This window comes from Ctenopharyngodon idella, chromosome 16 (genome assembly GCF_019924925.1).
Source record: "Ctenopharyngodon idella isolate HZGC_01 chromosome 16, HZGC01, whole genome shotgun sequence".
NCBI classification, from domain to species: Eukaryota; Metazoa; Chordata; class Actinopteri; order Cypriniformes; family Xenocyprididae; genus Ctenopharyngodon; species Ctenopharyngodon idella.
Genome location: NC_067235.1, coordinates 28076218 through 28101839, shown reverse-complemented (window position 1 = coordinate 28101839; position 25622 = coordinate 28076218). Strand labels below are relative to the sequence as shown.

The window sequence follows — 25622 nt, the reverse complement described above, 5'->3', positions numbered from 1 at the left end:
CCAACTCTTTTGTTCAAATGTCACAATTGAATTCAGGCTTTTCACTAAGGTTGTAAGTGAAGGGTGGAGATAAACTTTATTTGGACAATGGTGCAAAAAGATTTTTAAGTGGACCTCAGGGCACCTTTAAAATGCATCAAATTACCTATTTAATTACTGGTATGAGATAGTTCTGAACATAAAAGTCTCATGGCAAGATGGCAGATATATTCAGAACACTGAACACTCTCCATGTCTGTCTGGTTGGTATCAGGAGAGCCAATCCCCTTTTCACTGTAGTTGCAGCTCTCTGGGAAGGGGCAGCAAAAGGCCTACAGTAAGTCTCTACATCATTATATCTTCCAGTGTGTCGTCATCGAGTGCTTCATGAGGTTGTGTTTGTGACTCTGGTCTTCTGTGATGTCTTCTTGAGTGGTTAACCATGTTTTGATTACTGTATTGTGTGTCGTGATAAGTGATGTTTGAAGTGTCTTGGGAAAAGGAACAATGTTTCTGTTTTGATGTTGCAGTACTTCACAATGGTTCTGTCCAAAATATGGGACCTTCAGACATGCTGTCATTTTTTTTTTTTTTTTTTTATACAATATTCTAGTGGGATGTTAACTCAGGTTAGTTTTGGAGTGAATCCAAAATAGTGGTCGACTGAAGTTTTTTTTTTTTTTTTTTTTTTTTTAATCTGATATATAATATTATGGTAACACTTTAATTTGTTAACATTAGTTAATGCATTAGGTATAAAGCAGTGAAACAAATTTTTATTGTTAATTTGAGTTGTTGTTTATTTTTAAATTGTTCTTTTTCATAATACATCTAGATTAATGCATGCTACGAAACCAAAAACCTAGAATAAGTGCTGTAAAAATATTTATTTTATGATACCGAATGTATTAACTAATGTTAAGAATATAAAGCTTATTTTAAAGTGTCTTCAGTATTATTTTATGTTGCAAATGTGTTGATACTTATTTTACTACATACTTATTTACTCACCTTATATTCACTGAATATCTAAAATGTTTTTTTAAAATGTTAATTATCATTGAGACATTTAATGCTGTATTGCATTGCAGCTATTGTAGCCAGTAGGGTGACATAAAGTGACAAAACAAACTGAGCCAGTATCTGTGGGCTCTACTTGAAGTTGCTGTTGAAACAGTGAAGTATTGGTTTGAAAAAAATCTTACGGCCATTGTTCATTATGACAGCTTTGTTTCAAAATAAAACTGAAACCCTAGAGTGAAACCTGTTTTTCTACAAATGTCCACCTGTCTTGAAAGAAGTTAATGTTCTTTGGGTGTTAAAAGTACCTGGGTTTATTTGATAGCTTATTTTGGTTCTGCAATTGATCCTGAACTTCAGATGATGTCCTATTTTGTTAGGAGTTAGGTGACATCTTCCCATGAATACTGATCCTGGTTAGAAAAATGTGACTCGCTAAGAGAAAAAACATTTCTCCAGACTGAACTGGTCTACATTCTGCTGTCCTGTGGATTGTGAAATATCACTTTTCTCTCACATGTCAGTGGTTTGGTATATTAGCTGGTTTTGTAATTGTTGTTTTTGTTCATTGTCAATGGTTTATCATAGAATTGCTTTTCATGGATTATTTTTGTGTGTTTCATAGTCCATGTGAAGTGTAATTGATAACCATGTTAAACTGGCTTAACCAGAGATTGGCAGAAGTTTAGTTCCTGAAGTTTTAATTATTGCATGATTATTAGAAATAAGGAACTCCGTCACTAGACTAGTGTGATTTACTGGTCTGGGTTTTTAATACTGTGGAATGTGGTTTGAAGCCCAAAGTATACTTCGGTTTTTGGTATGTGAGTGTCCGCGTACAGTGCTTGTGATGCAAATTATGTCACCAGAATAGTACACACGTACTGTGCGCGCAGATCGCACATGCACATTGAATTTGTTTTACACTAATCAGTTGATTAACAAGGTGGCAACACTGGCCCGGGCCGGTTTCACAGTAGAAAATGAAACTAAAGAAACGGAACAACAACAAAATACGAGAGAGTGCAACAACAATAGACACCCACATTAACAAGCGCTTGTGTGAGGGGGTTATGAGATAGCCGCAACTTTAGTATACAAAGAATACAAAGACATTTTTATTGGTCATAACCTTTGGAGAAAAATAGCACAGACACTGGACAAAGATTAAACTTTCTAGTTTTAACAAATAGTAATACATTCAAAATGTAAAAGTGTACAATCTACTTGCAAAAATATTTTAATTCAGCCAAGAGGTCATACCATGACGTATTGTTCGTACTGGTCACGTCTTCATGTGATGCAAATTCGCAGGTCAGAGTTCTTTGGAAAGCAGCAAAATGCTAAACTTGTCACACAGAGATGGTCTTATTATTGGGAGATATGAGGGTTTGTGGTTTTACCTTTAGAGAAGTGTAACAGCTAACTTGGATCCCGTGTGCCTTGATAACCAATCACATTACAGCCTTGACGTCATTGAATTTTGTTCAGAGTTGTGTGACAGTCAGTCACTATTTGCAGATACCATAGAAATGAATGAGAAGTCCCGTGAACTGAATCATACCAGTTGTCCATGACTTCTCTTATAAAACAGCATTTGTTTTGGTGTAAACTCTAAAAATAGATCAATCCAAAATATGTTTAAGAGCAAACCTGTTGAAGATTAGCCAGTGGGCTGTTGATTCTTTAAATGATAAACCGTTTTCCCACAAAAGTAGTTTATTCAGTGTATTGAAGCCTCTCCTCCATTGACATAAAAAAAAAAACGCCTCTGGTCTCCTTCCCTGCATATCACAGTGCAGGCGTTACACTTTTTTTTGCTAACCTTGCAGGCTTGCCTTCAAGTAGGAAGTGGCTTTGTTTTCGCATGAGCATGTGTTTTCGGTCTGATACATTCGCATGTGTATAAATGGATGTCAATACAACAAAATGTGTAGTGTGACCACCCTTTTTATACTTTGGGTTTTATGATTGCCTTCACATGCTATCGGAAATTTCCTACTTCCCACTTCAGAAGTTGTGATTACGAGCTTGTCGCATTCAAATGCTTTGTTGTCGGAAAGAACAGGAATCGTAGAGGAGACCAGGTTTATTTTTTCCTGTTTATTGGGAAAATCTTATTAAAGCCAAATTATATATTTAGAGTCCCATTCACTGACAACCATATAAACATTAAGCGCCCTATCTACAATTCTGGAATTTCAGTCAGAAACATGCTATTTTCACTGTGTATAAAACATACAATGTGCTTCAAATGATTATTCATGTATGTAAACATGCACTACTTTAACAACAAGACAAGGTGATGTGGCTGTTGTGGAAGAAACTAATAAAGAATACCAGTCACAGCAGCAATCGTTCTCCCCTCCGCCATGTTTAAAGTTTATGGCACGCCCAACTTGGGAACTTGGGCATCAAAATTATCCCTGAGCTTCCCAGTGGTAAATACTACTTGAGAGCGTGTTCATGTCCAATTTTGAACTAGGAAACTCGTATTTATGATAATTCCGATAACACGTGAAGGCAGCATTACTTCAGCTGCACACTCCCAGTAAACCAATACCATGAAGAAACACATGAACGTCTAAAGTCAACACTATGTACCTGATCTTCTACTTATCTGTGCTCTTAAGGTGGACATGAATTTCATGAAGAAAATTCCTCCAGGCGCTGAGGCTTCAAATGTTTTGGTGGGGGAAGTTGATTTCCTTGAGCGTCCAATCATTGCCTTCATCCGTCTCTCACCTGCTGTTCTTCTCACTGGACTGACCGAAGTTCCCGTTCCAACAAGGTAGTGCTCAAGCACCCCTGAAAAGCCTTGTATTTATATAAATGCACACAAATAACACCTCTTATACCCCAGAGAGACTTCAGTAGGTCTCTTATGGCTGACATAGTATGTGAAGTCTTTTCTGCAACCTTTTCCTGCAGTTTTATTTAATTCCTTATTTACAGGTTTCTCTTCTTGCTGCTGGGGCCTTTCGGTAAAGGGGGCCAATACCACGAGATTGGCAGGTCTATAGCTACTTTAATGACAGATGAGGTGAGGCATCTACCTTGAACAAGGCTGTATTTCTTAGTCTTGCGTTCCTGTAGCTTAAACAGTAGAGCATGTCCCTAGCAATGCCAAGGTCATGGGTTCAATTCCCAGAGAATGCATGAACTGAAAAGATGTATACCTTGATTACAATTGAAGTTGCTTTGAATAAAAGCATCTGTCAAATGCATAAATGTAAATGTAATTTTATTTGAATGAATGCAATGCTGTGAGAGATAAAGTACAATCCATTCAATAAGTTGTACTGTCTCAAGGATATAGGTCATCTCTAATTTTCACAACCTTTGCGTTTTGCGTCCTGGAAATTTTTGTAAAGATATTTTGATGTTTTGCTTAGTAGAATTATTATTTTTTTTTTTTAAGTTATAATTTTGGGCATTTTTGCCTTTATTGAAGAGGACAGTCAAGGAGAGACAGGAAGCGAGAGGGGAGGAGAGAGGGGCACAAGATCAGGAAAGGACCACGAGCCGGGACTCAATCTGTCGGAGCGCTGCCGAAAAGGCAATGGCTCTAACGTTAGTTGAACAATTGATGACAAGTTACGCAAAAGTTCTGCATAGTGGACAGACTTTTGAACCTCACAGCCTTGTTTTCATTCACGTCAAATTAAATATGGCATCTCCCCTGACAAAGGTCCATAAAGATCAGGATAAACTAACCCTGCTTTAAGCCTTCTGTAGCATTTAATTGTGTTCTTTAGAATGTACACTTCTGTTCAAAAGTTTGGGATCAGTATGTTATTTTAAGAAATTAATACTTTTATTCAGCATGGATGCATTAAATTGAGCAAAAGTGACTGTAAAGACAATGTTACAAAAGATTTCTATTTCAAATAAATTCCTTTGTATAGAAAGTTCATCAAAAAATTCATCATGGTTTCCTCAAAAATATTAAGCAGCACAACTGTTTCCAACATTGATAATAAAAAGAAATGCAAATCATCCTATTAGAATGATTTCTGAAGGATCATGTGACACTGAAGACTGAAAATTCAGCTTTGCCATCACAAGAATAAATTACACTTTAAAAATATATTAAAATAGAAAACATTTATTTCAAATTGTAATAATATTTCACAATATCGCTGTTTTTACTGTATTTTTGATCAAATCATTGAAGCCTTGGTGAGCAAAAGAGACAAACATTAAACCCCAAACTTATCTCTATTGTAAGAGATGATGTTGAAGGAAGCTCAGACTTTACTCATAATCATAAATTTAAGATTGCAGCAGTTTAATTTACGTCTGCATAATCGCATGTTCATGTCTTCTCTAACACCATGACAGATCTTTCATGATGTAGCGTACAAAGCCAAAGACAGGAATGACCTTCTGTCCGGCATAGATGAGTTCTTGGACCAGGTGACAGTGCTGCCTCCAGGAGAATGGGACCCCACGATACGAATCGAGCCTCCAAAGAGCGTTCCATCTCAGGTAATCCTCGCCTGCGAGTTGGGGCTATTGTAGAGTAGTGGTTACGGCTCAGAAGTGGTAACTAGAAGGTTGTTGGTTCAATCTTTGCAAGAAGCCAGCCATGAGACACAGTGGTGCCGTTGTTGCTCTTTTTGGCTCTTTTCTCACATTTTGTTGTTTTAATTTCATGGCTGCAGGAGAAGAGGAAGATGCCTTCCATGCCTAATGGCTCTGCTCCACTATCAGAGATTATCAATGAAGAGGAACACCACACGGGACCTGAACTCAAGAGGACAGGACGGTCAGAGCTAGTCCAACCTCCACCACTTATATACTGCATACTCTTTTACATACATACATTTTTGAGTTATTAATAAAATAGGTATGTTTTTAGATTCATTTGAGGCTTAATGCATATATTAAAATGGAGAGATTCTGTTATATATGATGCCCTAAATATGGCTGATGGGTTTATATAAATGACATACTTAGATGTGCTGTGCTTTTGCATTAAGCCATTAAGGTATCTGGACTTTAAGGACATGCAGATGAATGCGTGTCAAAGCTGAACCCTGCTGAACAGTGTTAGGGAGAGAGAGACAGAGAAGGGGGTAATGTCGGATTTACTTAAGTCTCTTTTGATGAAGGAGGACCTTATTAAACACGCATTAGGTGGAGGGGGGTAAAAATGTTTTATGGTGCAAATTTTGTAAGCCTTTCATGTTGGAGGTATTGAATAAAGGCAGTATATTTAACAGTGGCGCCTCTCCTTTGATGTGCAGCTTAAGTGGCCGGCCAGAGACGGTTGTGTAAGAGAGCCGTCCATTAAGATGTGTTTTAAGAGCCCCAAAGCGTTCTGAAAATACAGCACACCCTAACAGCCATTAGGACAAAATGAGAAGCCCTTATAATATAATTTTCAAATGCATTTCCTAATTTTATTTCCACGAATGTAGTGACTTTACATAGTTAACTCCACTGTCATAACCAACAGTGATGTTTATTTGCTATTTTATTAGAATTGAGTGTATGTGTACATATAAAAGATAACAATAACAACAACTATTATTATTATTATTATGATTGTTGTTTGTTGACATCTTCAAATTATTATTTATTTAACTCACTGCTTTTGTAAATATGACCTGGTTGAATTTCTTGTCATTTCTTTGTTTTTCACACAGGATATTCGGGGGTCTGGTGCTAGATGTGAAGCGGAAAGCTCCGTTTTACTGGAGCGATGTGAAGGACGCTTTCAGCCTGCAGTGTTTAGCTTCTATTCTTTTCCTCTATTGCGCCTGCATGTCCCCCGTCATCACCTTCGGAGGCCTTCTGGGGGAAGCCACCAAAAACAACATAGTGAGTCAGACTTGTAGACTTGGCTCTCCCTGGAAAGATCAATGGAGGATTAAAGCTCCATGAGGAACAGACAGTCTAAATATGATTCAGATTCACTGGAATCAAGAGTGTTATTGAGCGTAGGCCTTAAATATTTAATTTCTACTTTCACAGAATACTGTATTCTTTGCTTGAAACTTTCCCACAGTTTGATGACAACCCTTTTGTCTGTGTTTGTTTTAGAGTGCCATTGAGTCTCTGTTTGGAGCTTCACTGACCGGTGTGGCCTTCTCTCTGTTTGCTGGTCAGCCTCTCACTATCCTGGGCAGCACTGGGCCAGTTCTAGTTTTTGAGAAAATTCTTTTTAAGTTCTGCAGGTGAGAGAGAGACTCAATTTCAATAGAGTGTCACAGCTCTCCTCATTCTGTACCTCAGGCATTATTCTCACATTTTAGAATTTGTGCTAAGAAACGGGGGCAATTAGTGACTGTTAAATATATATATATATATATATATATATATATATATATATATTTATAACTATTTATAAAATACAGATTTTTTTTTTGAAGTATTACATTCTGTGAATTGATTCATTAAGATGAACAGTTTGAAATGAATCATACTGACAGTACTAACTCTAATGCTGTTTTTGCTACTAATGTTTCAATCAAAAACACTATTAAACTCTATTCTAAGCTTAAGAGACACAGAACAAGGAAGGATAATGAAACTGCCTTTAGAAAACTTAATGGCCATATAAAAAAGAAAGTAAAATCATTGCAATATTCATGGATGCTTAAGTTTATATTGCTGGCAATCTCACGATTTAATGAAAGTTCAGCACCCAGATGTTTATATGAAATATCAGCATTCTTAACACTGTTTGTCTAAATTATTGGCTTTTAACAAACTATTGTATTGTATTGTACATTTTAAATGAAGTATGACATCACATTGCAGTCAATGCTGGACATTTCATCAACTACCCTACCATTTAAAAAGTTACAGTAAATACAACTCTGTTTAAATGTCAGAGATTGTTTCCTCTTAGGATAGGCTGATTTTTAAACCTTACATACTGTGGTGCCATCTACTGGTGTAGAAAAGAGTTGGCGCAGATCTCTGGAGATATAAGACACATTTAATTTCAGCGTAGCCTCATTTTAATCCTAATTGTTTAATTCTACTGTTTGAAGTGTTTTTGTGCAGCAGTGCACATATAAAAATGTATACTTTTCTTGGCTTGATATTGAAGTTAAGAAAAACACATTGCTGATTATATTAATAATCCAGTAGAAGATATTTATATTTCTTTATTTAGCAGATACCTTTATCCAGAACAATATATAACATGTCTGTTTGTCTCTCCTCAGTGAATACGGTCTGTCCTACCTCCCTCTGCGCACTAGCATTGGCCTTTGGACAGCCTTCTTGTGCCTTGTGCTGGTTGCCACAGATGCCAGCTCTCTGGTGTGCTATATAACGAGATTCACAGAGGAAGCCTTCGCTGCTCTCATCTGCATCATTTTTATCTATGAGGCCTTGGAGAAACTCTTCCAACTGGGGGAGATGTACCCTTTCAACATGCATGACAATTTGGACAACCTCACATTTTACACGTAAGGAAGGATTCAACTTGTTGTTTAAATGGACCATATAATCAGGGCTAGATTAAAAATAAACTTGGCCCCTTAATTCTTATTCTTTCTTTCTTTCTTTCTTTCTTTCTTTCTTTCTTTTTTCCCCTCAGATGTCAGTGTTCACCTCCAGCCAATACCACAGATGAGATGGTACAGTCATGGAATCAGTCAGGGTTTACTCCAGAGACCATTGACTGGAGTGAGCTTAATGTGAAAGTAAGGATTTCTTTTTTCAGACTACAGCTGAAGTGTCTTTTAGCATGTTAACTTATGAAAAGAAACACTATTAATGGCGTTAACACATTTACTTAATATTTTTATTGTTTTGTTGTTTTCTGTCCAATTTCAAAAGACATAAGAAGGGCAGCAGAAAAGGTGTCCAATTGCCAAACTCTTATTTGTCAGTAAATGATAACAAAACTACTTCTTAACAGCATATTAATTTCTAAATAAAACCATATGGAACTTTTAAAATAAAAGTTAAAAATGAAAGTAAAATAATTTACATTTTTTGTTCCATAGAATTTCTTGTTCATGTTCAAAATATTACCTACTATACATATGAAACACTTTAATCTTTTGACAAACCTTATTTTTTTAAGTTGCGTTTGTATCCACATCTAAATAAATAAAATCTTTATTATTATTTGTTGTTGTAATTGTTATTTTCTCTCTTTAAAGGATTGCAGGATACTCCATGGCGAGTTTGTGGGTCCTGCTTGTGGACATAATGGCCCGTACATCCCTGATGTATTGTTCTGGTCTGTCATTCTCTTCTTCACCACTTTCTTCCTGTCATCCTTCCTCAAGCAGTTCAAGACCAAGCGATATTTCCCCACTAAGGTTAGTAGAGACATTTCCTTGCCTGATTATGTGCTGATACAGTGTCATTTACTCTAATGGTTAGTTTCCGTCCTCTACAGGTCCGCTCTTCCATCAGTGACTTTGCAGTTTTTCTAACCATCATGATTATGGTCTTGGTTGATTACTTGGTGGGCGTCCCCTCTCCTAAACTACATGTCCCAGATACCTTTGAGGTACTATAAATGTCATTTTCTATTATTCGTTTGTTTTTGTTTATCGTAATCTAAAGATCTAATCTACATGTTTGGCTGGTTTTTCGGGTTTTTGGACTTTTGACCTTTCACTCCCCCAAATTTGGTCCATGTTTATTTTACTAAGAAAAGTTGGAATCAATATTTCTCAGAGCAGTTACTTTTGCAGCTTCAAAAAGAGTTGCAATGATTTTATCATCATTTGAACGGAGGCAAAATGGCAAAACTTGTTGTAAGCAGCCCAAACTAAACAGAAAACACACTAAGCAGGGTGTAGTTGACTCTAAACCACTCCAGCTGTTTCTGTTGTCTGTTATCATGCTGGGCTTTGACTATTGATTTAACCTCTCTTGTCCAACTATGTTTTTCTATAAAGCCTAAGAACCACATGCTGTACTTTTATGCAAGTATTGTCATCATCAATAATGCTCAAAATTAATAATGTTTAAGTTTGGGTTCAGTAAGATTTTTGTTTTATTGAGCAAGGAAACATTAAATTGATTAAACATGACCATAAAGACATTTATAATGTTACAAAAAAGGCATGTGCACTGAAATATCCAATATTAAATGATACCAATAAATTAAACAGTTTCTAATGTAGGCTGATAACTGATATGGCACAACAATTGTGCATCCCTAATAAATTACATTTCATGTTTATCATAAAAAGAAGAACATGAATGTGAAGTGTTTTTCTTCTATCCCGTAGCCAACTTCTAAGAATCGAGGCTGGCTGATCTCACCTCTGGGTGATAACCCCACATGGACGTTGATCGCAGCAGCCATCCCTGCCCTGCTGTGCACCATCCTCATCTTCATGGATCAGCAGATCACCGCTGTCATCATCAACCGTAAAGAACACAAGCTCAAGGTCAGTTCAACACCTGATCCAGCCTATCAGAGCACTGCAGTGGTGCTGGTGCTCATGGTTCTGTTCTGCTGCAGAAAGGCTGTGGGTATCATCTTGACCTTTTGGTGGTGGCTGTGATGCTCGGAGTGTGTTCTGTGATGGGCTTGCCCTGGTTCGTCGCTGCCACTGTCCTCTCCATCTCTCACGTCAACAGCCTGAAGGTGGAGTCGGAGTGTTCAGCCCCGGGAGAGCAGCCAAAGTTCCTGGGTATCCGTGAGCAGAGGGTTACCGGGTTCATGATCTTTGTGCTTATGGGTCTCTCTGTCTTTATGACATCTATTCTAAAGGTAAGCTCAGTATATTAAAAAGTATTTAATTATTATAAATCATATAAAGTCTACTGCATCATATTTGAGAAGCAAAAAATCTAAGGCCTCTGAAATTATAAACATGATCAAAACTTCGCTGAAAAACCTGTTGTACACAATCTACTAGATGCCTCTGATTGATAGTTAATACCTTTTTAGCAAATAAAAGTCTTCTTAGTGTAATTCTAAAAGGTGCTGGTCCACTTGCTGAACTGAAGCAATTTAGGTTTACTTGATTATCCATACGTCACTTTTTTTTTTCTTTTTTTTAATAGCAAAATCATTTGATATATCAAAATATATAAAATTTTATGTAAGTAGTCTGCTATACTGTTATAAAGATCTCAATGATTTACATTTACCATATAAATATCAGCAACTGCAGCAAATTGCTTATTTTTGCACAATTTGGGCCTCTTAATAAAGTTCGAGTATGAGCTCCACATTCTCCTATATCATACTATATGAGCCCTAAACGCCTGATGTATCAAATATGATACTCTATAAAAACATACAGTATTTGCAAATTTGATATATATATATATATATATATTATATACACACAGTGCTCAGCGTAAATGAGTACACCCCCTTTGAAAAGTAAAATTTTTAACAATATCACAATAACCACAAAAACAATTTCCAAAATGTTGACAAGACTAAGTTTTATATAACATGTTTAACTTATAACATGAAAGTAAGGTTAATAATATAACTTTGATTACACATTTTTCAGTTTTACTCAAATTAGGGTGATGCAAAAATGAGTACACCCCACAACAAAAACTACTACATCTAGTACTTTGTATGGCCTCCATGAATTTTAATGACAGCACACAAGCAACAAGTTGGCGACATTTTGCAACATCTATCTTTTTCCATTCTTCAAGAATGACCTCTTTTAGAGACTGGATGGAGAGTGATGCTCAACTTGTCTCTTCAGAATTCCCCATAGGTGTTCGATTGGGTTCAGATCAGGAGCCAATGAATCACTTTCACCCTGTTCTTCTTCAGAAATCCAACAGTGGCCTTAGATGTTTAGGATCATTGTCATGTTGGAAAAGTACACGACGACCAAGGGCACGGAGTGATGGTAGCATCTTCTCTTTCAGTATAGAGCAGTACATCTGTGAATTCATGATGCCATCAATGAAATGCATCTCCCCGACACCAGCAGCACTCATGCAGCCCCACATAAAGACACCATCTTTCACTGTAGGCACCATGCATTTTTCTTTGTATTCCTCACCTTTGCGACACCACAGTTTTGAAGCCATCAGTTCCAAAAACATTTATCTTGGTCTCATCACTCCAGAGTATAGAGTCCCAGTAGTCTTCATCTTTGTCAGCATGGGCCCTGGCAAACTCTAGATGGCTTTTTTGTGCCTGGGCTTTAGGAAAGGCTTCTTTCGTGGACGGCACCCATGCATGCCATTCCTCTGCAGTGTACACCGTATTGTGTCACGGGAAATAGTCACCCCAGTTTGGCTTTCTACTTCTTTAGATAACTGCAGTGAACTTGCATGCCGATTTTCTTTAACCCTTCTCGTCAGAAGATGCTCCTGTCGAGGTGTTAACTTGCGTAGACGACCCGGACATCTCTGTGAGATGGTTGCAGTTCCATCTTTTTAAAATTTTTGTACCATTTTTGCTACAGTATTCTGACTGATAAGTAAAGCTTTGCTGATCTTCTTGTAGCCTTCACCTTTCTGGTGTAAAGAAATTATATTCTTTCTCAGGTCTTGTGACATTTCTCTTCCATGTGGTGCCATTGCTGACAGTATGAAATGGGAAGGGGTTTTAACACCCTTTTATAGTCAACTGTCTGCTGGACACCTGTGTAATGAATAATTAGACTCACCTGTTGTTGAATTCTTGTTAAATTAGACATTTGTAGTCTAAAATTTAGCTTTGCTTTAGAGATTTTCAGTGGGGTGTACTCATTTTTGCATCACCCTAATTTGAGTAAAACTGAAAGTTTTGTTCTCTAAGTTATATTATTAACCTTACTTTCATGTTATAAGTTAAACAGATGTTATATAAAACTTAGTCTTGTCAACAATTTGGAAATTGTTTTTGTGCTCATTGCGATATTGTTTAAAATGTTACTTTTCAAAGGGGGTGTACTCATTTACGCTGAGCACTGTGTGTGTATGTATGTGTGTGTGTGTATATATATATCTATATTGTCTAAAGGTTTAATAAACCGTTTCATTTAAACAAAAAATTTTGATTATTATTTCAAATGTCAGGCTTTACACCCTGTTTAAATGTATTTTTTACCTTTTCTTTTTCTAATTTCTTTATAGTTTATACCAATGCCCGTGTTGTATGGAGTGTTCCTCTACATGGGTGTGTCCTCACTCAGAGGCATACAGGTTAATGCACTTTCATATTCATAATACTTAATTTCACTACAGGATTGATGGTCTTTTTCATAAAGGCGGCTCAATCTAAGACTATGATGAATTTGTGGTCATGTTGTTTGTGTATTCATTGTACTGCAGTTCTTTGACCGTATTAAACTGTTTGGGATGCCTGCAAAGCACCAGCCTGACCTGATCTACCTGAGATACGTGCCGCTGTGGAAGGTTCATATATTCACAATAGTTCAGCTCACCTGCCTGGTGCTGCTTTGGGTCATCAAAGCGTCTGCTGCTGCGGTGGTCTTCCCTATGATGGTACATATAAAATTCACCATAAAATCTCACCAACTCATAGGTACCCTTTACACCTGGCATTAACATGCCTTTTGTGTGTTTGATCTTTTGTAGCCTAATTTCATTTACACCTTAATTCCAATGCATCTCTGATGTGATTGGATCACATTTAGCCACACAAAATATAAATCACCATTTGAGAAGTTAAATGAAACTTTTTCTGATTTTTAAAAACATTGACTGGTAAGATGTTTGTTATACCATTTAATATATTTAATTTTTATTATATTCACACTCATGCTCCTAAATACATATTTTACAGTTCGCACACATCTATTTTTAGTCGCAAATGCGAGTGAAACGCTCACACTTAGAGCCCTGTCAATAGGGATCAGAAGTTGGGAAAAGGTTTTAGATGTACTTTTTGGGTAGAGAAATGGGATTTCAAGTGTAATCCAGTAAAATCTTGTAGTATATAATCAGATATTGTTGATTAAATTGCAATTTTTTTCTTGCACTTTCAAAGTGACTTATATGAATATATGCAGCATAACCTCTTTATTGCATATTACTTACATAGCTTTCTTCATTTAAATGATTATTAAAAATGTAAGGAAATTTTATTATAATCTCGGCTACAGGGTTTAGTACACAGTACATTCTGTTTAACTGTATTTTACCAAGTTTATGGGAAATGGGATTATGTCTCTCCATGCTCGTAGATTACATTTCGAAATGGGGATATTTTTTTGTTAATCTTCCTTCAGATTGTACTGCTGATCATCCATTGTTGCATGTTTTTTTTTTTTTTTTACTCAGTTCTTGTATTTGTCTTCTGTAGGTTCTTGCTCTGGTATTTGTGCGGAAGCTTCTAGATTTCTGCTTTACGAAGAGGGAGCTTAGCTGGTTGGATGACCTAATGCCAGAAAGCAAGAAGAAAAAGGAAGATGACAAAAAGAAAAAAGCAAAAGAGGTACTTGATCAGTATTTATACTGAAATTGCTCTCCTGTACCTCTTCACATGCATTGATCATCAATGTGTTGCATTTTTACTTCTCCTTCTCCTGTTTAGAATATTTCTGGAGCTCCACCATCTTGTTAGATTTTTTTTAATAAGCTTATTTCATGTCAAAATCTGTCTACCCAGGAAGCACAGCGCATGATGGAGGCAGGAGGAGGAATAGAGATCCCTTATGATGGTGATCACCTGGAAATCCCTGTGAAGACCCTTAAAGTCAGGTTGGTGACAGTTCATAAATCACACACTTAAAAATATCACGAATCTCTTGTATACTGCAGCAAAGGCATTTCTTTGTGTGGGTTTCTTTTAAAAACCTGTGTTGGCCTCATTCAACGGCTCATTCAATAAGTTTTGACCCGTTTCTTTTGAGACAGATCTGACAGTGTAGCCTCCGGCACCTCATACGAGGAAGACACGAGCGGAGTGGTTGGTCTTTTGTCTACACACAGACCTGCTTGTGTTCTGGTTCCTGCATAATCCCTCTTTATAGGGGCAAATTCCAATCTGTGTTTTTGTGCCCTTAAAGTATCATGTTATTTGGGGTCTCTGCGGACATGAAAAAACAACATAATTATATACATAAACAACAGTAAACAGTAAAACAGTATTTTTAAAAATAAACAACAGTATTAAAGTAGCCCAATTCCACGGGATAGTCAATAGTCACTTCAAGAAGGTAATTTGTGGATGTGACCCAGGGTAATGAATCCTTGTGATTCATTTTAAAACTAGAAAGCGGCAGAGTTCGAGTTCACATGTATATTAAACAGAGTAATTCAAGTTGTTTTGTATGTGATATATTTCACTTTTTTTGTCATACATTTCAAATGAAGTTTAAATAAGTTTCATAGGTAAGAAATGTTTAATAGTACATACTGTACATTAGCTAAATGTGACTAGAAAGAAGAGATGGCAAGTTTGAGAGCGGAATACACTCACATATATAATACATACTGTCTGTATTTTAAAAATGTAATTATAAAATGTATATTTATTTCAAAAAATTATATTAACAGCAATAATAAGAGATTCCTGTTGTAAGAACAGTTAATGGGGTGATGGACGTCCCGCTGCGTTGTCATGTTAACATTCCAGGTGATGATAATGAGGAAATTACATTGTCTTTCACTGCTCACTTCACCAAGTGCGGTCCAAACGGCTACATTATGACTCCAAAGTCCCCACTTCAGGGGCTCTGCCCTTCAGAGTGAGTAGGGCATAGGGATGCTCACTTCCGATTGGAATTTGCCCCAGCTCACTGTGTTAATCATCACTTACATTTGATTAACACAGAGTAGTTTGCACATCACTGTGTGAGTGCATGGTTACAAGTCTAAATCTAAATCTGACAGCTCTGCATTGGTTAACAGTCGTGCACCTCATTGAACTTGTCCTTTCCCAATGCAGAACAGCTTCAGATGATGATTGTTGCTTTTGATTTACATTGAATGCTCAGTAATCGACATTCCATGTGTAAACCAGTGCTCAGCAATATCTAAACCAATTAACCAGGGCCATCTCATTGACCGATACACTTGTTAGGCTTCACTAACAGGTTTTAAGAGCATTTGACTCCATGTCGGAGGGCTAACTCTCATGACATTATTATTATTATTAGAGGCATTAATATTAGAGCAGTGACTTTTGTTTAACATTCAAATGACAGTTGAAGTCAAGTTAGTATGTAAATTTACTCTCAAGGCCAGAGTAATCCACATTGTTACATGGTTCTCTTGATTCTGACTGGCCAATTGTGCAATTATGTGGTAGGATATTTTATATGATTATGTAACATCATTATTAAAATTATATCCATATCAAATGTGTGCTCAAACCAGAGGTTTCCTCCTTGATGATTATACACAGTTTCGACATACTGTTCACTACAGTTCAAAAAGTTTGGGGTCAGTAATATTTATTTTGTAACATTAGAAATGGCTTTACTATTTCAAACAAATGCTGTTCTTTTGGAATTTTATATTCATCAAAGAAAAATATTTCCAGAAAAATATTAAGCAACACAAGTTTTTCCAACATTGATAATAATAATAATACTTTTTTTTTTTTTTTGAGCAGCAAATCAGCAAATGAGAATGATTTCTGAAGGATCATGTGACACTAAAGTTCATTAAAATTCAGCTTTGCATCAGGAATAATACATTTTAAAATATATTCAAATAGAAAACCGTTATTTTAAATTGTAATATTTTACAAAGTTACTGTTTTTACTGTGTTTTTGATAAATAAATGTAGACTTGGCGAGATTAAGAGACTTCTTACTGACCCTAAATTTAAACAGTAGTGTAGTTTGGTATTATTAAACCACTAATTTTTTTTTAGGTTGCACTGTGAATTTGATTTTGCTTTGAAAGTCCAAGGATTGATTTTTTTTTCTCTTTTTTTTGTAGTAGTAGTAGTAGTAGTAGTAGTTTGGGAAAGTCAGTCCATTTTGCTTAGTGTCCTTTTCGTAGTTACTTTATCTAATCTAGATCCAATAGACAGGTCTTACAGAAGAAAAACAATTCCAATAGGTTGATGTTTAGCTTTCAGCACGGGAGCAAGTAAATCTTTCCCTGTCTGCTGGTGGAGATGACTCAATCAAACATGCTTTAATTACTAACATGACATATTGCTCACGAACATCATCACGGCAACATTAAATGCTCACCTCTGAAATAACATGCAGGGTCTGTGCTGGGAAGGTTTGTCTTTGGTACATCTGATGTTTTTTGTTTTTTTTCATGCTTTATTAATCAAATGGCCATCAAGCACAGTGCTGGTGAACCAAAAGAGTTAAGAGTGTGTTCAAGTGTGGCCGACCAGCCGTAAGTGCTCTGATGTGTCTTCTCTGCAGCATTGACCCCTCTGTGGTTAACATATCTGATGAGATGGCCAAAACTGCTGTGTGGAGAGCTGTTTCCATGAGCTCTGACAGTGCCAAAGTATTGAAACCTAGTGCCAGGTAGCTGTTGTTCCTCTAACCTCATCCCTGTTTTAAAACACTTCTCACATCATAATACTCTGCTTCCTCTCATTGCTTCAATGCACAGCCTGTTTCCTTGTGTATATATGTAAAGCTGTAGACCTGTATATTTGAAACAGTAAAGCCCTGTTCATCTACATTTTTATTTTAATGTATATTGTTGCATTTGATTCAGTGCAACTACCTGGGTAATGCTGGGTTTATGAATAATAAGTTTTTTTTATTTTTTTTTAAACAAATGATGCTCAGTGTACAGTATTATTTTAAGTCCTTCATGCAAAATATAAATAATATAAATACAATTTTTTTGTTGTTGTAAAGAAATAAAATAAAACACTGCCTCATTTGTAAAAAATAATGTTATATATAAAATTATTTATATATTTTATAAAAATATATTTATTTTATATTTATAAAAGTTAAGCCTTATTAGTTGTCAAGCCTTATTTTGTTAATTATTTTATGTATTTTTAAATAATTTAATATAATTATATAATAATATATATACACAAGTATATATTTTATGAAAGTATATTTAAAAACTATATTTATTTTATATTTATAAAAGTTAAGCCTTATTTTGTTAATTCTATATTTTTTAAATTATTTAATTAATGAAAGTATATATTTTTAAAAATTGTAAATAAATGTATTTAATGTTATGTTTATATTAAATTATATATATAATTTATAAATTTTATGAAAGTATATTTAAAAATAAATTTTATTTATATTATATATATATATATGTATGTGTGTGTGTGTGTGTGTGTGTATTTTTAAAAATATATTTTTAATATTTATGAAAGTTAAGCCTTTTAATTATTCTATCATTTTTTAATTAATTAAATATTATATATATATATATATATATATATATATATATATATGTATGTTTATATAAGTATATAATTTATATATTTTATGAAAGTATATTTTTAAAAACTGTAAATAAATGTATTTAATATTATGTTTATATTAAATTATATATTTTATGAAAGTATATTATTTAAAAAAATTAAATAAATAATTTAATATATAATAAGTTTAGAATAAGAATATGTTAATAGCTCAATTTTAACAAAAATGTCAGATAGAACCTTATAATTCCAAGGTGACGATATATAGACTTTTATATGCTCCGTTTAGTGCATGTGTTTAGATGCATTTGTTTTGATGTGACCAGGCCTTTATTCATTGTTTAAAAAGAATGCCTGTGAAAAGTGTGTGCTTGATATGCTTTTGCATGTTTCTGATGTATGAGAAGTTTTGTGCTTGATTTAATGTGATACTGTATGTTGCTAGTATGGTGATAATAACGTTTAGGGAAAATTGTGCTAGGCGACTTTTATTGAGTAAATTTTCCCTTCATCTTTTCTCTTTGTGTTACAGTGACGAGAAGACGGCTAGCATTAAGATCAATGTAGAAGACGAGCATGGGGATAAATGTGTGGATGCAGAGACGTCTATATGAGAGAGAGCGCTCACTGTGGACACACATACAGGGCCCTTCCCAGAGTCCTCTAGTTTGTAACAGTGTTGCTCTGTTCTGTGTGCCCTACCAACCTGCCTACCAGTCAAGCCAAAGGTAGACGTGCCCGATAGAGGGCTGAGAAACCAGTTCCAGGTATATTTATCTCAGTTTCTATTTTTAACCACACCAACAAGCCCTTTTTTATTTTGTACAATTTGTTTTTAATATGAATAAAGCACCACTTTTTCAGACACATAGGGTATGATATGAAGAGCCCATCCTCTTAGGTTTCATCTTTGATTTTTATTTAATTTTATTTTTCTCAAGATAGATATAAAGACAGTGTCTTTTAGAATTAGTTTTACACACAAAAAATCCTGTTTTTCACGGTACCACAGTTCTCAAGTCATCGCTTTAGATGATTTTCTTTTCAGCACATTAAAATGCTGTTTGTTGCGGAGTGCTGCTTTTTAAAAGAAACAAATGCACATATGAGAAAATGTCTCATTGAGACCAAAGGTGGTGACATTCAGCTGCATGACTGACCTTCCAAACTGTTTTTGGAAAAAGAATGTGCAAAGCTAACACTTTAAAATGTCACATGAAGGACGTATTAAACCTGAACGAAAAGTAAATTATTATACTTTAATTGTAAAAATGTCATTCCCACTGATGGTCTGACAGATAGCTTGATGATTTATGTACACATACTATATTAAAACTGTCGATAGCACAGGATGAGAATTGCAGTCACTCTGAAAATAAATAGCAGGTCAGGAAGATTTAAAGTAGAACGATGTAAATTGTTCCAGATTGTGTTATAAAGCTAAGCGATATCATTTTTGCCCCCATTTTTTCATGTTTACATTGTTTCTTTTTTAGTGTTATGAAATAGAATTTTGTATTGTTAGTACTTTTGATTTGTACAATGTGTTAATCAACTAATTTATTAACGGTCATTTAATGGTCAAGTATGCGGAGGCGATGGGGCAGAAGGATTGCTGCAGTGTTGTTGGCCTGTCATTTCTTTCCTCTTCTGTAACTGGTGTTAATGTGCACTTTAGGTAGGCTTACCATCACGGCTGTAGGCCTGGCAACAACTTATTTAATCTAGAGCAGTCTCAGGAAACTTTTTTGCACTCTTTCCCCACACTACTTAATCTCTTCAGTGCTTCAAGATCACATGTTCTCCTTTTTGCTGTTTATTTTATGAGAAATGTCTTTTAATTTTACACTGGACAGGAAAAAAAAGTGCAGCCCCCCCTCTGTTTATGCCATTTTTTTCACGCTTAAAACATTTTTAGAAGCTACAGATGTTGAAGACCCTTTTTTGCAATATTTATGATACTCCAACAGAGCAATTGTCGTTTATTTTATGTTGTTGTTTTTATATCTTCTTTTGAGTTACTAAGTGTAGTTCACTTGAAATGAGTAGAGTTTACCTGCAGTAGTGAACTAGCTTACTGTCCTCACGCTCACACAGCGCTTCATAAATCCCACAATGAAAAATGAAATACCTCTGACTACTATTTGTGAAGGCACTCTATGACTTGTAAATCAGTAGGTTGTACACTTTTGCAGCAAGTTGCTTGTTAAATTTGATCAATTAAGGTTGGAATCTGTGGGTGGGATTAATATTGAATATCTGGAAGATAGTTTTCTGTCATACACCATTAGTATCTTCCTGTATAAGCCTCACAGTAGGACTCTGAACAAGTATTGCTGCCGTGGTGTTCTGAGCTTCTGTCTGCACAATGTACATGTACTATTTCAGAATTCTACTCCGTTCAGATACTTCCCTTGTGAACTGGCCAAATCAAGATTTAAGAAAAGAGATACGTTGCATTTGTATGATATACAAACAACGGGAGAGTTGTCTTTTGTAATGTTGAAGTTGTTTAATAAAGCAATAAAGGTAATAACGGTTTCTGTTGTCTTTAATCTATCGTGTGTGTTCATTGTTTATTTTGATATTTTCCTGGATAGGCCTAGTATTAATGCTACACTTACACTATGTAACTTTTTAAAGGGGGGTGGGGATACTGTTTAATCATTATCAACATATATCTTTAATAAAAATAATGAGCTCCAAATGACACGCCCCAGATAGCAACTTTGTGTCGGCCCAAATCCGGCCCACATCTGCCACGAGTGGTATCTGAGCCACATGTGGCGTGAAATGATGGCACTTGGGTGGACCGCTCCTGTTTACCAGATCTGAGCCACAAGCAGGCCATAGCAATGCCACATGTCAGCCAAGAGAAAAGAAATAAACCAGAACTGGACCTTATATGAGCAACAAAATCTTTATGTATTATTTATAGAATCATCTTAGCATTAACAAGCAAAGAAGAGAACAGAAAAAAGGAGATAAACAGAAACAACTTACTTCATCCACAGCCTTAGATGTAATCAACTGAAGATAAAAGACATTAAGGGCCTCATTTATAAAGCGTGCATATGCACAGATTTGATCTTACAGTGTGTGTACGCTTAAATCCACGCCAACGCTCATAAAAGTGCTACTGCAGGTTTTTGGAAATCTAAGCTATTCTTGCAGCTCACCATTCTAAATTTAAAGGATTTGGACGATGACTGGTGATTTTTTTTTTATATGTAAATGACATTAATTAGGTGTTGTTTACAACGTGGAAAACTGAAACCACTCAGCTGCGCCCAAGTTCAAGATCATTTGCGATTTATAGATTTCACATCTGAAAGAGAGGCGCTCGTTTTCTGTGTGTACGTTCATTCTGTGAATCACACGTATGCACATCTGAGAAATGATCGTAAGATCAAATTTAGGATGGTTTCTATGCAACATTTTATAAATGAGGCCCCAGATCTCAGCAGAGGAGGATTGAACAACTCCACAAACAGCCTTACAGCTTCATATATTACTAACCAGACTGACTTTATTTCTGTCTTTCATCCACAGAAGTTCTTGTTGAGAATTAACAGAAGTTTAACGCTCATATTTGTTTCATTTGTAGTCACCATAATGATGATTGATGTTTCCATTACTTGGGCTCTTAACACTTATATTATGTTTCTCTTATAATATTCATTGCAAAATAGCATGAAATAATTGTGTTTTGCACTTAATACATTTAAATTACAAATCCTGTTTTACTGAAACATGACATCTCACTGTATTGCAGAAATCAGTTAGAAGATGAGCAGAAAATAATAATCTATAATGACAAACACAGATAGGAGCAATCAGCGTATGAATCTCAACAATTGTGACAAACAGAATATTCAGACAAAATCAACTCTGGACATCACTAAAAGCTACTAAAAGACAAAAAACAGCAAAAAATAAAATCAAAGACAATAATAGGACAACTCATCTGCATAATTTATTCATGCTGTGATGCATGCTGGAAGTTTTGTACTATTGTTCCCAGCATGCATTGCAGCATGATGATGAAGAGGTTGTCATCATCTAGTGGGCTAATCTTAAACAGAGTGTTTTTTTTTATTATTATTATTATTATTATTATTATGTAGATGTAATGCAGTTAATTTCAACTTCATAATAGTCTGTTATAGAATGCATTGCGGCATGAAGCATGTCACCATTGTTGAGATTTATATTTCTCAGTAAGAGGGTCTATGGTTGGAAAAATGTTTGAGAAGCCTTACAGCGGTCAACCTTGAAGCTTTCACCTGCACACCCACTGAAGCTCAGCAGGGTTGAGCCCGATCTCTATCTGGATGGGAGATCTCTGAGAGATTGGGTAGCTGTGGGAAGAGGTGTTAGAAAAGCCAATGGGTCTGATCAACCTGTGGCTTGAGTGGGTCCTAACGCCCCAGTACAGCCACAATAAGCTATGCTGTATAAAGGGTAACCCTGGTGTAAAATAGTCCTTACAGCCTGTCACATATTGCCCAATGACCCAGTACAGTCAGCATAAACTGTACTGAATAAAGGGTTAAAACAAACCCCAGAAAATAAGGGGTGTAACCCTGGGGCAAAAATAATCCCTACATTACATCACATACCATGCAGGTAGTTAGTTAGTTTCATATCAGAAATAATATAGTATTTTATTTAGTTCTTACAACTTGTATGGAAGCACTCTATTTTTGTCATTACTATTTTTAATGTTTTTGAAAGAAGTCTCATGCTCATCAAGACTGCATTTATTTGATCAAAAATACAGGAAAAACTAATATTGTGAAATATTATTACAATTCAAAATAATGGTTTTCTATTTTAATATACTTTAAAATATTATTTACAAACAAAACCGACAGTTTGAACTGTTTCAACTTCAACCATCATTGAAATCTCTTAATGGAACAAAACCGACCGTCATTGAGATCTCGTAACTGAACAAAACCGATTATCATAGAAATCTCGTAAAAGAACAAAACATACTTTACTGAGAACTCGTAACTGAACAAAACTGACTGACGATGAAAACCAATTGTCATTAAAATCTCGTTAGGAAACAAAATTGACCGTCGTTGAGATGTCATAAAGAAACTAACCTGACTGCTATTGAGATCTCCTAAAAGAACAAAACCGAACAACATTGAAATCTCGTAACAAAGCAAAACCAAATGTCTTTGAAATATCGTAAGAAACAAAACCGGCCATCATAGAAATCTCGTAACTGAACAAAACCAACAGTTTGAATTGTTTCTTTTGAAATTTCAAAGTGGAACAGAAACAACCGTCATTGAGATCTCATTACAATACAAAGCCGTCAACCATTGAGATCTTGTAACCGAACAAAACTGACCATCATTGAGGTCTAGTAAAGAAACAAAAGTGATTGTCAATGAGATTTAGTAAAGAACCAAAATCAACCATCGTTGAAATTTTGTAAAGAAACAAAACTGTTCATCTTTGAAATCTCGCAAAGGAACAAAACTTACCGTCGTTGAGGTCTCGTAAAGAAAAAAAAATCCATCATTGAACTCTCGTAACAAAACAAAACTCTTTGAAATCTCATAATGGGAAATAAATCCGACCATCATTGAAATCTGATAAAAGAACAAAACCGGCCATTATTGAAATGTCGTAATGGAACAAAACTGACTGTCACTGAGATCTCGTAATGAAACAAAACTGACTGTCTTTGAAATCTCGTAACAAGAAAACCGACAATCACTAAAATCCTGTAAAGGAACAAAACCGACTGTCATTGAAATCTCGTAATGAAACAAAACCGACCGTCATTGAGATCCTGTAAAGGAATGAAACTGACTGCTATTGAGATCTCGTAAAGGAACAAAGTGAACATCATTGAAATCTCGTAGCAAAATGAAATCGACTGAAATTTCGCAACCGTACAAAAAAAAAACCGTCACTGAAACGATATAATGGAACAAAACCGATCAGAAGATTAAAAAAACACAAAATTTATTCTAAGATGACACACAAAGACACAAAAATCAGCACATGAATCTCAACAAAGGTGACAATCAAAAGTGTCATGGGAACAATAGTACAAAACTCCCAGCATGCATCACAACGTGAATAAATTATGCAGCTGAATTGTCCTATTATTTTCTTTAATTCTAACTATTTGCTTTTATTTTTTTACTGTGGCTTTTGTTCTGTCTTTTAGTAGCTTTTTGTGATGTCCAGAGTTGATCTTGTCTGAATATATTGTTGTCACCATTGCTGAGATTCATACGCTCATATCTGTGTTTGTCATTGTACTGTAGTTTATTGTGGAAGTCTTAAAAGGCCATGGATTATTATTTTTTTCTATCTTGTTTTCTCATGATCATGAGTCAGGTTCTTAAGGCAATGAATTATTATTTTTTTTTCTGTTTTTATTCCCACGGCCTTTTATGGCTTCCATAGACATTTTCTCGTCATCTCGACATGAAAGTTCTTTTTGCAGTGATTGTTTGATTCTGAAACACACTGCACCTGGATTCTACTGTTGCTATAGAAACGAACACAACTTCTACGTGTATCTGATCGACGGCTAAACTGTGCGCTCTTATGTGTTGTGGATATTTCAGCAAAATGTTTACTTAAAGTCTACAATAAATAAATATAGGCTAATCAATCACTGTTCAATCAATCTACGCTAAACATTTGTGTAATTAACATGTTTAAATTATCAACAGAGCATTCAACACATTGAACACCTCACGCGCAGATGGAGCCTTCGGAAGGATGCCAGATTATTCTAGAACTATTCTAAAAACTTTCAGAGCTGCTTGGATTCAATCTACTTTATTTCCCTCATAAGAAACAATATTTATGGGACAGTTCATGTTAGATCTTGTTGCTGAATTGAAATGTTATTTAATTGAGTTTGCCAAGCAGTTTTTGAGATTTCAGGATTCCCCCATTCAGATAGGACTTGGTCTTGGATGCCTGAAATAGCTGCCCGGAGGCGTTGGAAATATGGCCGCCGAGTGAACTTTCCTTAAAAAAGGGACTTTGGCTTGAATCAGAGCTCTGGTGAGACAATACTGAGCTCTGATTGGTCAGTCGCTGTTATAGTTTGTTAATTATCATACAGAGAATTTTAAAATTTACATAAGCGTTAATCTAAAGGGGATGGTGGCTTTACAGAGGGGATGCTTTTTGCCATTTTTTTCAACAAGGGGGATGCCATTTCAAAGAAAATGGAAGATATATCTGCTCTCGATAGCAATTTACAAACAAAAAGAACGGTGGACTACTTCACTAGCTAAATAAACTGGCCACATTGTCCAATCGAGTTGATAAAACAAATGATTAGTGCCTTAACATTTACACAAACAACAAAGACCAAATG

The 25622-nt window shown here is 35.4% G+C and overlaps 1 protein-coding gene across 9 annotated transcripts in view; it reads left to right on the top strand.

The window, feature by feature from the left end:
- slc4a7 (solute carrier family 4 member 7) overlaps window positions 1–20791 on the top strand; it is a 53770-nt gene extending 32979 nt beyond the window's left edge. For 3 of the 9 annotated variants that reach the window (XM_051864646.1, XM_051864645.1, XM_051864651.1), the window contains 19 exons: window positions 254–316; window positions 3633–3790; window positions 3955–4042; window positions 5344–5490; window positions 5667–5770; window positions 6654–6828; window positions 7051–7184; window positions 8184–8429; window positions 8561–8666; window positions 9132–9293; window positions 9374–9487; window positions 10218–10379; window positions 10454–10705; window positions 13036–13104; window positions 13234–13407; window positions 14228–14359; window positions 14534–14625; window positions 17262–17369; window positions 18783–20791. In XM_051864646.1, the coding sequence (XP_051720606.1) occupies window positions 254–316; window positions 3633–3790; window positions 3955–4042; window positions 5344–5490; window positions 5667–5770; window positions 6654–6828; window positions 7051–7184; window positions 8184–8429; window positions 8561–8666; window positions 9132–9293; window positions 9374–9487; window positions 10218–10379; window positions 10454–10705; window positions 13036–13104; window positions 13234–13407; window positions 14228–14359; window positions 14534–14625; window positions 17262–17369; window positions 18783–18864 (2568 nt within the window). In that variant the 3' untranslated portion in view covers window positions 18865–20791. The other 6 variants (XM_051864647.1, XM_051864653.1, XM_051864650.1 and 3 more) reach the window with 4 other exon arrangements.
- The last annotated feature ends 4831 nt before the right edge of the window (window positions 20792–25622 follow it).